Raw genomic sequence first — 16,833 nt, 5'->3', positions numbered from 1 at the left:
CACTTCTTTTGAAAGAGAAGAGTGGCTTCTTGACAAAACAATGAGGGAAAGAAAGTCTTGGGCTTTTTCCCCCTCTCAAAAACTATCAAGCAGAACTAAGAGAGAAGTTTATAGTGATAAACACCTACATTAAAAAAGGAAGAAATATCTCAAATAAACAACATACCTTTACATCTCAAGGAGGTAGAAAACGAATAAACTAAGCTCAAAATTAGCAGAAAGAAGGAAATAACAAAGATTAGAGTAAAAATAAATGAAATGGAGAACAGAAAAACAGTAGAAACAATCAATGAAACCGAGAGTTTGTTTTTTGAAAAGATAAACAAAGTTGACAAAACCATAGCTAGACTAAGAAAAAAAGAGAGAAGATTCAAATAAATAAATTATAAATGAAAGAGGAGACATTACAACTGACGTCACAGAAATAAAAAGAATTATAAGCGACTGCTATGAACAATTCTACTCCAACAGACTGGAAAGCCTGGAAAAAAAATGAATAAATTCCTAGGAACATACAACTTACCGAGACTGAATCGTGAAGAATTACAAAGTCTGAACAAATTTATAACTAGGAGATTGAATCAGTAATCAATAACTTACCACCAAAGAAAAGTCCTGGACCAGATGGCATCACTGGTGAATTCTGACAAACATTTAAAGGACTAACACCAATCATTTTCAAAATCTTCCAAAAAATTGAGGAGGAAGGACTACTTCCAAACTCATTTATGAGGCCAGCATGACCCTGGTAGCAAAGCCAGAAAGAAGCATCACAAGAAAAAAACCTACTGGCCAATATTCCTGATAAATATAGACACAAAAATCCTCGATAAAATACTAGCAACAACCAACAGCGTATTAAAAGGATCACACTCATGACCAAGTGGGATTTATCCCTGGAATGCAAAGATGATTCAACATATGAAAATCAATTAACATGATCTACCACATTAACAGAATAAAGGATAAAAATCACACGATCATCTCAAAAGATGTAGAAAAAGCAATTGACAAAGTTCAACATGCTTTCATCATTAAAAACTATCGACAAACTAAGAATAGAAGGAAAGTACCTCCACATAATAAAGGCCATATATGAAAAGCCCACAGCTAACATCAGGCTCAATGGTGAAAAACTGAAAGCTTTCCCTCTAAAACAGGAAGAATACAAGGATGCCCACTTTTGCCACTTCAGTTCAACATAGTACTGGAAGTCTTAGCCAGAGAAATTAGGCAAGAAAAAGAAATCAAATGGCGTGATCTTATATATACATAGAAAATCCTAAAGATTCCATCGAAAAACTGCTAGAAACAAATAAACAAATTCAGTAAAGTTGTAAGATACAAAATCAACATACAAAAATCAGTTGAGTTTCTATATATCAACAATGAACTATCTGAAAAGGAAATTAGGAAAATAATCCTATCTACAGTAGCACTAAAAACAATACAATAAAATACTTAGGAATAAACTTAACTAAGGAGGTGAGAGACTTGTATACCAAAAACTACAAAGCACTGATAAAAGAAATTAAAGGTGACACAAACAAATAGAAAGTTCGTAGGCTGCAAGGCTTAATACGACTAAAACGTCCATACTACCCAAAGCTATCCTTAGACTCAATGCAATCCCTATCAAAATCCCAACGGCATTTTTCACAGAAATAGGAAAAACAATTCTACAATTCATGTGGAACCACAAAAGATCACAAATATCCAAATCAATCCTGAGAAAAAAGAATAAGGCGGGAGGTATCACACTTCCTGATTTCAAAACATATTACAAAGGCATAGTAATCAAAACAGTATAAGGATAGACATACAGACGAATGGAACATAATAAGGAACTCAGAAATATATCTATGAGTATACGGTCAGCTGATCTTTGACAAGGCTGCCAAGAACACACAATGGGGAAAGGATAGTCTCTCCAACAAACAGTGTTAGAAAAACTGGATATCCACATGAAAAAGGATAAAACTGGATCCGTACCTTACACTATACACAGTTATCAATGCAAAATGGATTAAAGACTTAAATGGAAGATCTGAAACCATAAAATTCCTAGAAGTAAACGTAGAGGAAAAGCTTCATGATGTCGGTCTTGGGAATGATTTCGTGGATATGGCACCAATAGTACAGACAATAAAAAAAAATAAATAAATAAACAAGTGAGATTACATCAAACCAAAAAGTGTCTGTGCAGCAAATGCAACTATCAACAGAGTGAAAAGGTAACCAGTGGAAAGGGAGAAAATGTTTGGAAACCATATATCCAATATGGGGTTAATTTCCAAATACATAAGAAACTCCTGCAACTCAGTAGTAAAAAATAACTAATAACCTAGTTAAAAAATGGGCTGAGGACTTGAACAGACTTTTCTCCAAAGAAGATATACAAATGGCTAACAGGTATTAAAAAAATGCTCAATGTCACTAATCATCAGGGAAATGCAAATCAAAAGTACAATAAGAGATCACCTCACACCTATCAGGATGTCTGTTATCAAAAATAAATGAAAGATAACAAGTCCTGATGAGGGTATAGAGAAATTGGAACACTTGCACACTGTTGGCGGGAATGCAAAATGGCACAGTCACTATGGAAAATAGTATCGCGCTTCTTCAAAAAATTAAAAATAGAACTACCAGAAGATCCAGCAATCCTACTTCTGGATGTTTATCCAAAAGAATTGAAATCAAGATCTCAAAGAGATAATAGCACTCCTGTGTTGCAGCTCTATTCACAATCGCCAAGATGTGGAAACAACCTAAATGTTCGTGGAAGGAGGACTGGATAAAGAAATGTGGTGTATACATACAAGTGAGTACTACTGATCTTTAGAACAAAAGGAAACTCTACAGTGTGTGACAACATGGAGGAACCTGAGGACATTATGCTAAGTGAAATAAGCCATCATAGAAAGACAAATACTGTATGATTCCGCTTAAATGAAATACCTAAAATAGTCAAATTCAGAGAATCAGTGAGTAGAATGGTGGTGCCAGGGCCTGGGGGAGGGGGAATGAGGAGTTACTAATCAATCGGCATTGAGTTTCAGTTAAGCAGGATGGATAAGCTCTAGAGAGCTGCTGTACAACATCGTACCCACAGTCAACAATAGTGCATTTCATATTCAAAAATTTGGTAAGAGGGTAGATGTCACGTTGAGTGTTCTTACCATAATAATAGGAAAAAGGAGAATAAAGGGTTCAAAAAGCAAAAAAACAAAAATTACCAAACTACCAAACTCAAAATTTCCCACTAAAATGACTAAATCCCTTTCAGTGGGTCTGAAGTCAAATCATGTTAAAGCAAGTCTAGGACTTACCTCAAAGCTCACAGCTCCATTGTGGTCTGTATCAAACGCGTTGAACAGAAAATGTGCGTATGTTGTAGAGTCTGAAACGTGAAAAGGAAATATCACTAAGTCAGTGTTTCCATATCCTACATAAGACTTGTGCAGCACGCCCAGGCCTCCCTTCATTCAGGAGGTTTGCTCTATCTCCTTGAACTTGTGCTTTCTTCCCAGCTGTCACCTGCTCTCAGTAGAGGTTTGTAATTTGAGATTCAGAGGAGTGAGCTACCTACATAGAGGCCATTGATGATAGATATTCTGTAAGTTTCTGGCTGGAAATGTTCTGAACATAGGAGACTTGGGTGATGTTATTGACACTGGGACGACTAATGATACCATAAATGGGTGTGAGGATTAAGTGAGATGCATCTGGAAACAGCTTGGTGCTTGACAGGGACCATCTCTAGAAGTAAAATAATGAAAATAATAATAATGAGACAGAGATCAATTGCTATTGTTAGTGTTGTTATTGCTAGTTCATTTGTCATTTTTACAACTCAGATAAGGATAGTGGGACTCAGAGAGGCTGAGAAACTTACCCAAAGTCACACAGTTAATAAGGAGTAGAATGGGACACAACTCAAGTCTTTCTCACTGAAAGACCAGGCTAGCCGCCACAGCAGGAAAGTTGCCTGATGAATTGGGAACAGTGGTGAGTTGGGAAGTTTCTGTGGCATGTTGGAAGGGGATTGTGTGGTCCTAAAGGTTCCCAGTTACATGCAGCAGGGAGCTCCTGCTCTGCTGAGGTCTGGGGTGGGATTTGAGGCTTTGGGTGACTGTAGGTTGTTTTAGAGGCGCTTTGTCCCCAACGCTCATGAGGCCGGCTAATAACACTGAAATCCACCACTGCCTCGTAGTTTGCTGCTTGTAGGATTTTTCCTCTAATTTTTTCCTTCCTTCCTCTTCTGCTATTTCTCCTTTGTCACCTTAATCTCTGAGCTTTGTCTTTTCCTCTGAAAAATATACATTTTTTCTCATTGTTTTCTTTTCTTAGTGCACGGTTTTCATTTTTAAGTGCTTCTGTGCTTGACCCTTGATCAAATTTACTTGATTATTTTAAATGTTTCATCTCATGGGTTTTAGCCTTTTATCTTAACCTTTTTTTATATTAAAAAATTTGCAACCTTTCAGCTTATTGGCTCTAACCTTTTGTCTTCTGTTTAAAATCTCATATATTTCTATTTAATAACTTTTAACCTTTATTTTTATTGGGATTTAACAAAACTTCTATTCTCCTTTTACTTTATGAATTGCTTTTTAAGGCTGTCAAGAAACTAAGTCATAGTAGCAGGAATAGAGAATCGTCTTCCCCAAATAAAGGAGGTCAGAGGTCAAACAACTTTTCTCCCAGCTCTCAAGTGACCATGGCCTACTTATAGATTGTTTTTCCTGCATGCTTCACCCCAGTGGTAAACTCTATAGAAGACCAGATATTTCACAAGGTAGACCGTATCCTCAGTTTCTCAAAATGGTGGTGCATTTTCTTTCACCTCTTACCTTTAAATATGATATGAGAAACCTCTTGTTTTTAAATATGTAAATTATTAATACTGTTTTTGACGAATTAAACAGGCACCACAATTGGGTATAAATAATATGTCAAACAATTATATCTGGAGTGGATGTCTGTCTAGCATTGATGGATTGTAGGAAGATATCTTTTTGAAATATGGGACCAGGGGTTTAATTGTAATCAACTTAGTGTGATTGTTGGGAAGTTCCCTTATAAAGAATTGGAAGCCTATTTTTATTTATAAAATTATTTTGCTCTCAACAGTACTTTCAAACAGACTTTCTTGAACTATTTATTGCCCTATGGAGATGTGAGTTGACAGGTGGTAGGTTAAACTTATTTTCAGGGGAGAAAAATAAGAGAGTTTGCAATATTTTATAAACACCTTCATTAAGCAGGTCTCTTGCTACCCTATTAATACAATCAGGGTAAATGTTTTTACCTTAGCAAGAAGAATTCACTATGAATAATGGCTCAGAACAGACCATGTTGGCAATTTTTTTAAATTTAAAAAACAAGATAACATGAGCATACAATAATTACCATTATTCTCAAAGGGGGTTGCTCTAGCTTTAAAACTTGACACATGGGACATACACTCTCAAGGCTTGAACTTATGTGGTACAGAGGACTTCTTGTACCTCTAAATGTACCTTGGCAATTCTCATGGATGTTAAGCCAGTCTTCCAGCCTAGACATACTGTGCAGAGAGTGGTTGTCCATAGCATAGGGGAGTCGGACTGCCAGAATTTGAATCTCAGCTCTACCAAATATTAACTGCACGATCTGGGGAAAGTTGCTTAACCGCTCTGTAACTCAGTTTCCTCATCTACAAAATGATAACAATAACCAGTATGTACTTCATGGAACCATCATGAAAAGATTAAATAAGATGCCATATGCAAAGTGCTTGGATCAGTCCTAGGCACATATTAATGTTCAATAAAACAATAGCTATTATTATTATTCTTTCATAGACAATCCACTCTTATTTCAAGCGCCTTATAGAAATGTGATCAACTTTTTTACAGATGTAATACATTTTCACCCAAAAAAGTTCCTATTTTTTGTGAAATCTCTATTTTGTGTCTAAGTGACTGGAGTTCTAATATGATGCAACTTCATGCTCAATAAAGACTAGTAGAATTGTGTCGTAAAAGGCATTGAGGTTTCTGATAGAGTTTGGATTTCTTCTGGCAGACATTTGGAGACTGAAAGTTTTTAAAGGAGAGGAGTGATGCTACTAGCCTCAGGTGAGAGGGAGGAGCTAAGGCACTGGAAGTGTCTGGCTGGGCACAGAGGTGGGTGCATGAAGAAAAGGGAAACTGCCCACAGAAGCTTTTATGGTCTGCTTTCATCTGGCTGTTTTCTTTTCAACAAAATAACATTTGTTTAACAAAATAAATATTTGTTAAAAGGATGAATAACTTGTATGCTGGATTCTAGAATTCAGTACAGTTTGGGGCTCAAAAGATAGCCATTGTCTCTCTTCTTCCCACAAGACATGATGGTCTTCTTTGACTAAATTTGCTCATATATAACAAAAATAGTTACTGAATTTGATATGCCAAGATTGCCTCAGTTTCTTATTATTTCACTTGTGAAGTTTAAAATTAAATGTTAAAGTTTTACAGTTGGGGGACAAAATGTATGGAGTCTTAGGACAGAAGAGATCTTGGATGTCAACTGTTTATCAACGTTTAACAAAGATGGAAGACAGGTGTAGGTACTTTTAGTGACTTAGCAAGGTCACCTAGTTAATGGTAGAGTCTGTAATGAAATCAAGACATTCCAACAGCAACTCTTGAAAATAAAGGATCTTAGAATAGGAAGAAGACTGGGAATTCCTTCGTGCCACATTTTATAAATGTTATGAAAATGCTGTTCCACATTTTGCAGAGGAAAAACCTGAGGCCAAGAGAAATAAACCATTTGAGTCACATGCCTTGGTGGTGGCAGAGTCCATCCACAAACCCAGGACTCTCAGCTTAGTCCAACATTGTTAACCCAATTATTTCCAGACCACAATGATGATACCAACTAAACCCTTGATTGAAAAAAGCTATCGATACATGTACATTTCAGAGTATTTGAACAAATGCACTTGATTATCATGTGCCAGGTCTGTGGATTGAAATCAGTCTGGTTGATTTCTTTCTTCCCACCTTAAATACCTAGTCTTGCCTGAATTTAAGCACAAGGGATGGAATTAGTTGAATGCATTTGAATATACAATTCATGGTACTGTTACTATAGTATGGCAGGCTTAGATACTTGAATAGTGGTTTCTGTTCAATAAGTCCTCCACAAATCACCCTGAAAATTCTTAAAACTATTGCCCTAGGACAAGAAGGATATTCAGTGGGTGGAGTTATTTTAAAGTAAAAAAAAAAAACTTTATGTCCATAGAAGCTGTCTAAGCGCCTTGCACTCGGCAGCTGCTCGATAAATGTTTAATGACTTAGAGTCTTCTGACTGGAATTCATTCGTACATTCTTTCAATAGCTGTTTATCAGGTGCTTGGTGTAGTCAAAAAGTAAGTGCAAAATTCCAACATGACCAGGAGTAGCCCAGAAAACTGCAATTTTCATGAGCTTTTAAAATGCTTTGTGAGCTAACAGCTTCCACGCTAAAGCTTCCACTGTTTGTGGAGTTGAAAAACTATTGCTGCAAGATACAGGTAACAGCGCCTAGCAGCCATTTCCTTTCGGCTTGTTTTATAGAGGGCATACTTGATCCCCTACAAACAAGAAGGTTTTGTTTAGTCCAGTTGTGCTGACACATAGAACACCAAATAAGTTGTGCTTGGTAAACCATCTTGCTAAGTGGTAGAGAAAACTAAGAGTCTGACACGATACAAATTGCAGGAGATTCTGTAGAAAAGACAAAGCATTGTCCTGGAAGAAATGGTGGGATGTTGTGATTTATGGATCCATCATTATTACTGCTCATGATGAGAGAAACCTGTTGCTTTCAGACCACCAACCTAAATAAATGATGCCAGAGAAGTGTGAGGATGGCCATAACGTGAATTTGCCTGTCATCAGAGATTACATTCTTCCTTGGGACATTTTCCCATTTCTAGCAGCACTGCAAGATATAATTTGCATGCACCATATTAATGTTTTAAATTGTAAGTCATCATTCTTTAAAATATTTCATTTCCTTCAGTAATGCCTGGTACTTTTAGATTTATGCATTCAATTAACATGAATAATCAAAGAATTTTTGAGTGCAAGAGTGATTTTTCCTCAAATCCCTTTAGATTTTGTAACAAGGATCCTTTGCAAAGCATTGTGCTTAACTAGATGTTCTTTAATGCTGAAATGTTATTTTTCAAATAAAGATAAAATTTTAATGTGGAGCTGTATCCAATTTGTAGCATCTAGTAACTTTCATTTGCAATAAAAAAAAATAAAGATTTCTGCTTGGCCAGATGCTTTGATATTAATAGCTATCACTATGTTGGCAGACACTTAGATATATAGTAAACATGACTTTTATTTAAAAATTCCATGATTTTTAATAATTTAGAAATATATAAGTTAATCAAGTGGTATTCCAAATTCTTTATTGATGCAGAGAATGAGTCCATTACAATCCTGGCATTAGGCCCTATGACCAATGCCTGTCTGTGGGCTGTTAGTGATGAGATGGGGTAGAGAGGGTGTCATCACCAACAACATATTCAAGTTCGTGTAATAATACGTCACCCTGTGTTTTCTCAGAATTCTAATTTAATTCTTTTAAAAGGCTATTTTAAAGAAAAATTTTTATTTTGATAATCCATGCACAAAATTGAATTCAATCCACTGAAATATCTAAAACCAAATGGATTGAAAGTCAAAAGAGAATCTAATTTTTATGTGAAACAACTGACATTTAAGCGTTGTATACATTCAGAATGCCTTTTAGAAATATTATTCCATCGTACTGGTATAGCCACCGTTATGAGGTGGATGATGTTCACCCATTCATGTACTCATGCATTTATGCAGTAAGTATTTATCGAGTGTGACTATTTGTCGTCACTATTTCAAGACCTGTGGATACAGCAGTGAACGAAACAGACAAAGACCTCTGTTCCCTTGGAGATGACATTCTAGTGAGGAAAGAGACAATGAACAACAACAAAAAGAGGTAAAATATATATGATTAGGTGCTCTTAAGTGCTCAAGAGAAGGAAAAAGCAGAGAAGGGTCATGAGGAATGTTTAAGGGGTTGTGCTTTAAGATAGAGAGGCCAGGGAAAGCCTCACTGAGAAGGTGGCATTGGAATAAAGGCAGAGGTGATGAGATATGCAGATGGATATTTAGGAGAAGAGAATTCCAGCAAAAGGGAAGAGCAAATTCAAAGGCCCTGAAGCAGCATCATCACTGGTGTATTGGAGGAATGGCAAGGAAGCCAGGGTGGCTGGAATGTAGGGAGTCGAAGGGGAGAATGGTAAAGGATGAGTCAGAAAGGGAACTGGAGACTAGCGACCACAACTCATCAGCCACTATATAGGTTGTGGCTTATGCTCTGATAGAATGGAAGGTTTTGAGCAGAGCAGTGACATTGTCTGGCTTACATTTTAACAGGATTACTTTGGCTCCTGTTGAGGATAGACTATGGTAGGAGAGCAAGGAAGAGGATCAGGATCAGAGAGACTAGGTCAGAGACTATTGTCTTTATTTTGGCGTGAGATGATGGCAGCTCCTTTAAGCAGAAAGCAGTAAAAAAGATGATGGCAAGGAAATGGACGGACTTCTCTGCACCTTAGTTTCCCCATTTATTAAAAAGGGAGAGTCATAGCTGGGGTTGTTGGAAGGTGAGGGGTAATGCATGCCAGGGCCAAGCACGTATCAGGCGCCTCATGAATGCTACATCAGCTCAGGTTCAATTTATCCGGATCACCTCCTTTTTTTTTTTCCCTCCCTGTCCTTTGCTAGTCTAATTGCAATAACATTATGCTCTCATAATACTATTTTTTTAACCTCTATCTTCACATTTACACTTGATGTTGACATTGTCGTTTTGCTACACCATACTACAACATTCTTTTGGGCGGGTATCACATCTTATTTCTCTAATGTTATCAGCACCTACTACATAGCTGGGCATCCCGTAGGCTGTATGACAAGTCTGAACTGAGCATCCTATCAGGTGATTGAAAGAGGGACTGTAAGGTCCAGTGGCAAATATCTCTCTTTACTCATCTCTAACATGTATGTATTATCATTATGCTCTCCTTGTTTTCTTTCCAATTAAAATAATATCTAGAAGGGTATTAATTTTCTTGGATGTGGGGAGAAGGGTGATAGTAAAGAGTTAATGAAAGAGAGAGAAACAGCAGAAAGAACACTAGGTGAGGCTCCAGAAAAATCTAGGTTCTAACCCAGATCTGCCACTTAGTGGATGTGTGACCCAGAGTAAACCATTTAACTTCTCCAAGCCCCAGATTTCACATCTGAAAATTGAGGATAATTACATTTGTCCTAATTTTGAGAGTTAGGAGAGTCAAATGAGACCTCTAAGGTATGTGAAAGAACTTTGTGGCATATCCAGAACGAAGTCATCTTAGTCAGAAGGCATTGTGCATCCGAGAACTATAGTACAAGACACACAGTAATATTACCTGTTGTATTAAACTGAAGAGTGAACTATTGGATGTTTGATAGTTTGTAAGTAGCTCACTTTTATGACGTACTGCAAATCATGTGCGCTTGCATGCTGTGTATTAATTCTTTTACACAAAGATTAAAAAATGTAGAGTCATGTCGTGAAAGATTAAACCAAACTCAAGATTGCAAGCATAATTCTAACTCTGAGAGTATGTTCACAAGTCCACATTTGTACTTACCGCCCTGTGGAAAGAACTGCGAGTAAATCTCTTTGAAGGTTTCTTCATTAACAACACCACTGGGGCATTCCTAGAGAAAGTGGTAGAAAAGCAATATAAGCAAAGTGTTCATACAGTTGATTTTTTTCTCATTTTGAAACAAACTATTTTGCAAAGCTGCACCAAAGAAGTTAACCACCCATCCACTATTACAAAGAGAATAAAAGCACACTATAAGCTTCTCTTTGTTCCAGTTCTCACTGAATGAAGAAAAAATTGCAGATATAAAAATCTTTGCATAGTATAAGTATCAAAGTTGGTCTGGCACATTCAAAAACACACCACCACTTTCAAGAACACATATTTATTATCAACAAGGTAAGAAGAAATTACGTTGTTTTTCATACAGCAAGGACGTTGCAAGATGCTGACGATATGGTTTGCTGGATCTTGAGGCTTTGTTCTCTGGAGATTTGCTGGAAACACATAATCTTTAGTTCAGTAAGAAAATGGTGTGCTCCATTTGGGTCTAAGGTGGTCTAAGAAATTTCAAGCAGGACTAGTTCTTAATTTCTGTTAACAGGTTGTTCAGTAGTCCACAATAACATGGTTTGTAACAAGAGACCTTGAATGAGACAGGACCCCAAGATTCTTTGAATTTCTGAAGAGGAGGGTGTGAAAAGAAACAGGCCTGAATGTAACGAATTCCCACCTTTGTCCTATGGGTGAAGTTATTTAAGGCGGATGGATACTGCCTTGGGAACTCCACTAATGTTGGGCTACTGACCTGGCAGACTAGAGGGCAAGGCTACCCTGCTGAGAGTGGATTGGGTATTTTCTGTAAAAGGAACTGAAATCTAACATGTGAGGAGAAGTCTGCCTCGGTGCCAAAGATGAGGACTAAGCAAATCGACCTTCGACTGAGGTGAGGGAGAAACTTCGTCCGCGCTTTGGAGTTACAAGCACAGTCTGGTCAGGAATCTGAGGTGTAGAGACTCCTGGAGCAGTGGAGGCTGACAATCACGTAACAATCCGACATCCGATCACATGTGGGATGTTAATTGGACATCGAGGGTGGGAAAGTAATAAGCTCTGTCCAGTCCTTTTGAGTAGCTTCTCATCAACAGTCCCGTCTCACCTGAGCTCCTTGCTCCAGTTGTCACAGCAGCCCCACACCACCTGGCACACGCCCAGAATTCACGGAGGGAGAATCAGGGGTATGCTAACTTCCCTGACTTTAGACATGAATACTCTGTGTATTTTAAATTTGACACTATTCCTGGGATCTTCAACAATCATCTGTTGTGGTCTGTAAAGCTTCTTTTAACCCTTAAAATCATTGTCCACTCAAAAATTTGATTTGTTAATTTGATCTTTCTTTATTCTGATGAGCCAGTTACTCACAACTGTAATGTGCTTCACATAAGGAATTTTCTAATTTCTCATTGTTGATTTGAAAGGTAGGACCTCTGATACATAAACAAAATTGAAATTAATAGTTTCAATATGATGTTGAGTTTACAGAGCTTGTCAATGTATGTTTCTCCCATTTGATTGTTATAATGAACCTATGACTTAGGTATCTCTGTTCACTGAAGCAGAACTGGAGGTTCTGCGGTAAAGTGACCTGTTACCCAGCTGGCCAGTGGGAGAGCTGGCCTATGGGCTTGGAACTTTCCACGTCATCACAAGGTTTTGGATCAGGTAAGGTCTGTGGAAATAATGATCCCAAGGATCTAAAAGGATTAGAACAAAGAAAAGACAAACAAAAACAAATGAGCCAAAAAAAAAGAGAAAGCAAACTGTGATGGTTAATTTTATACGTCAACTTGTCTGACCCATGATGCCCAAGTGTTTGGTTAAATATTATTCTGGGTATTTCTGTGAGGTTGTTTTTGGATGAGATTTACGTTTAAATCAGTGGACTTTGAGTAAAGCAGATTGCCCTCCATAATGTGGGTGGGCCTAATCTAATCAGTTGAAGACTTGAGTAGAACAAAACGATGACCTTCCCTGAGGAAAACGGAATTCTCCAGCATGGTCTTTGGGCATGATCTCCAACATCGGCTCTTCCCGGTTCTGCAGCAGACTGCCTTTGGTCTTGAACTGCAACTTCTTCCTGAGTCTCCATCCTGTCTGCCTCCACTATTAGATTTTGGACTGACTAAGCCTCTACAATACCGTAAGCTAAATACTTAAAGTAAATCTCTTTCTGTGTATTGATCCTGTTTCTCTGGAGAATCCTGACTAATATACAAACAAATGACATATATACAATTCCAAAAAAGAACAAAAGATGACACATATATAGCTAATTGCTCCAAAGTTTTAGCTAAATGACTATTATTTGGCAGCAACAGAACCAATTTTAAGAACAAACAAACACTTTGTAGTTGGGCCCTTTCTTGCATGGAAATTGTGATTTATTGACTATTTAACTCTGAGCCATCTGCTTGGGATGGTAAGAAGAGAACAACTACATGGCTCGCTGCCATCAGGGGGTGAATTTGTGCAAGGTCAGAGCTGGAAACTTGCCTTGGAGTTAAAATGATGCCAGCAAGGGATGAAGATAAGACGTGAAGGGACATCTGTGTGCAGCAAACTTGTCATCTGCCTTTGGTATCTAGATGTGTATGATAGATATATCTCCTAAGGTGAAATAGAACATAGAAATCGACTGTCTCATGTGTATTTGTTTCATGTTTAATTGCATGTCTATGTCAGATGAAATCCTTTCTCTGCTAGCTGAAAGCTCCTGTTCAAGTTTTAGGGTGGTAAGTCTCACCAGGTGAATTTGTCTTTATCCATTTCACATTCATTACATTAATTTACATCTTCAACCAATACATCTTGCATGGTTATTACTCTAGGAATTTTTCTAGGAACTGGGGCAGGAGCAATAAACAAGTCAAAGGTCTTTCCCTCACGAGGCCTACATACAAATAGAAGAAAAAAGATTAAAAAATGTCAAAAATGATAAAACTATCAATCCAGACAGCAGTGATTTTTTTATTTATTCTAAACATTCGCATGGGAAACCAATGCATTTTACTACCTTAAGGTGAAAAAAATTAGTCAAGTTGTATAGGATTCTACTGATTGACAAAATGGTACAAATGGCCTCTTCTCTATCTTTTCCTCACATCTTTTGTGGACTGGTTCTTGCACAACAGTGGTATAACCACCTCTCTATTGAGAATGAATCTGATGAGCTCATGTGAACAGCTAAGCATAGACCATAAACAAGGTGATTGTATTAGTCAGGTTAACTCTTGCTGCTGTAATAAAGAGGCCCCCAAATATATAACAAATTAAAAGGAATTTGCTCATCCAACAGATTTGGGTGGGTGTACAAATCAGTTGATGGTTCTCCTCAGAGTCATTGATGGACAGAGGCTAATGAAACCTTGGCTGTCTTCATGTGGCTTCTGAGGTCTCTGTGATTATCTCATCCAGAAGGAGAAAAGGATGATTGAGGAGTGTGCATGGGAGGTGTTTATGGAACAGGTCTTGAAGTGGTACCCACTATTTCCACTCTCATTTTGTTGCCTATAAATCACTTAATATGTCTACCCCAAACAACAAGAGAAGTCTCGTGTGCCCAGGAGGAAGGCTAGAACACAGATTTGGTGCACGTTTAGCAGTGTCGGTCTCAGAGGCTTATTTGAAATATACTCCAAACGTCTGTGCTCTGAAGTAGTTCTCCCACCAAAACTTTACTATGACCGTCATTAAAACATTTAACAGTGTAAGTTCTTTTCATCTCCCTTGGAGTCATTTTCAAAGGATGATATTTTCTGTTGACCACGTCCAGTAAGGCCTGAACATCTAAGTAGGAATTCGCTTATCAGGTTTTCTTCACTCTAAGAAGGATCCAAGAAGCAGTAGCATTCCCTGCTTTCAGGAAAGTGAAGAAAGCCTCACTCACCTTTTTACTTTGAGAAGTTACTATAACCTTCTACAAGCCCTTATGGTTTCTATATTATATTTTCCAAAGATGTTTTGTCTGATTATTAACAAATGATTATTCTGTGAAAATATGTTGTCTATAGAAAAAAATTAAAGTAAATAAAAATCATAATTTTACTACTGTAAGACTGCTTAGGTCATTCATCTAAGCATATATTAATATACCGTGCAAATAAAATTGGAATAATACAAGAATAGAGCATTGCATCTTATTTTTTAACTTTACAAAATATCCTGAACATTTTCTATCTCACGCTTTTTAATGGCTGCATAGTAATGTGTCCATTGAATTTACCATATTGTTGGATATTAAAGGGATTATAGCATTTGGAGACTACACAAGAATAATGATGTAATTAATATTCTAGTGCATATGTCTGTGACTACACCTGTAGTTCTTTCTTTACAACTATTCCCAGAAGGAGAATCACAAGGCCAAAGTGTTTAAATCATTTTAAGGCTCTTCAAATGCGCAGTCATGTTATTTTCCAGAAAGGCTGTACCAATATGTGTTACCACTACCAGTCTATGAGAAAGTTTCATGTCTAGAAGGGCTGCTGACCAGAATCACATGGGGATTTGACACGCACCGAATCCCATGAACAAACAGCAATAATTTGCTTCCATCGTGAACCTAATCGTTATTCTGAAAATTATCAGAGGACATCAAGGCATTTGTACAGATCTTTCCAGGGGATAAAGTGATGTACTTGTTTTTCATGCAGACAACGATGCCTTGATGGTCTATGAGACCACATTACCACAATAACAGTGGTTTATTGAGTGGATATTCAATGCCTTCTTACATACATCATCTCTTTTACCATTTTCACTAAGCCTGAAAGGTGAGGATTATTTAGAGATGAGTAAAATCAAACTTGGAGAGAATAAAATTAAGTAACTTATTTGGAGTCACACAGTTTTTAGAGATCCATCCACTTGTTTATTCTTCCCACGAATAGTTATTTAGTGCCTTCCATGCATCAAGCACTGTTAGGGCACTGAAGATATAGGAGTGGGTTAAGAAAATATTCCATTTTTGCTCTTATGGAATTTAAAGTTGAATGGAATCAGACTCATATCTCCCTGACTCCATTGATTGCAATGCTATCCTGCCTTCCGGATTATCATCGGTTTTTCCATTCGAGCTGAAAAGGTGGCCTCCTGGTAAACCATCTGTGAAATACTTCCTTCGGGAAGATACGCAATGTTTGTTTGCCTCCAGAGCCACCCATCATGGCTGTGTTGGAGAGAGCTACCTGCAAAATGAAGCCATTTCAATCAAAACTAGGGACATTGATTAAAAGTACATATGTATATATACTGTGAGTTGTAGCTTGAGAGATTTGGGGGAAAAGTTTTTAATTTGTTTTTTGGGGAAATTATTGCCTTTAGTCCGGCAAGAATCTCTCCATCTTCCTCCTCACCACATATACTTTAATCTCATCATGAATGGTTAGACAGTGAAGTGATTTGGAAAAATTTCTGGTTTTTAGGACAAGTTAAATGAACTACTCCATCAAATGTCAAGGAACTAGAGGGTCCTGGCAGTCTGCTGGCTGGGACATTAATCTGTTATGACCAGTGGGTTTCCTTTATTGCTTCTTAATCTCCTCACCATGATATGATCAGGATGCAATAAATATGGAATGAGATTTTTCTTAGCACATAGCTACCATCTATTGGTCAGTTGGCCCTTTTTGGGCCTTACTGATGTGTCCCCTGATGATTGTTTTCAGTCCTCTCAGGTAGTGTCATGATACATGTGAGTGTCAAGATCAGTTGTAAATGTATACAATTAATACTTTGCTACTACTAATATTAATATTTTATGGGTATGGTCATGTGCCACATAACAATGTTTCAATCAATGACAGACTGCATACATGACAGTGGTCCCATATGATTAGTACCACAAAGCTAGGTGTGTAGTAGGCTATACCATCGAGGTTTGTGTAAGCACACTCTATGATGTTCGCACAGTGACAAAATTTCCTAATGACGCATTTCTCAGACTGTATCCTTGTCATGTGATGCATAACTGTATTTTACAAAGTGTGATATTTTATAATAACTATTAACATGGTTATGATGATACTGATGAAGATAAGCTAATACATATGAGCACTGTCTACGTTCCAGCATTGTGTTAAATGCTCTACGTGGATTAT

At 37.4% G+C, this 16,833-nt stretch overlaps 1 protein-coding gene across 8 annotated transcripts in view; it reads right to left on the bottom strand.

Moving 5' to 3' along the window:
* KCNIP4 (potassium voltage-gated channel interacting protein 4) overlaps positions 1-16,833 on the bottom strand; it is a 1,061,619-nt gene that overhangs the window by 23,245 nt on the left and 1,021,541 nt on the right. For all 8 annotated transcript variants that reach the window (XM_070506139.1, XM_044767769.2, XM_070506137.1 and 5 more), the window contains 2 exons: positions 10,715-10,784; positions 3,333-3,403 (listed from right to left, as the gene is read on the bottom strand). In XM_070506139.1, the coding sequence (XP_070362240.1) occupies positions 3,333-3,403; positions 10,715-10,784 (141 nt within the window). The remainder of the gene's footprint in view (positions 1-3,332; positions 3,404-10,714; positions 10,785-16,833) is intronic.

The sequence above is a fragment of the Equus asinus genome, chromosome 3, assembly GCF_041296235.1.
Source record: "Equus asinus isolate D_3611 breed Donkey chromosome 3, EquAss-T2T_v2, whole genome shotgun sequence".
NCBI lineage: Eukaryota > Metazoa > Chordata > Mammalia > Perissodactyla > Equidae > Equus > Equus asinus.
This window is presented reverse-complemented; position numbering and strand designations above follow the sequence as displayed.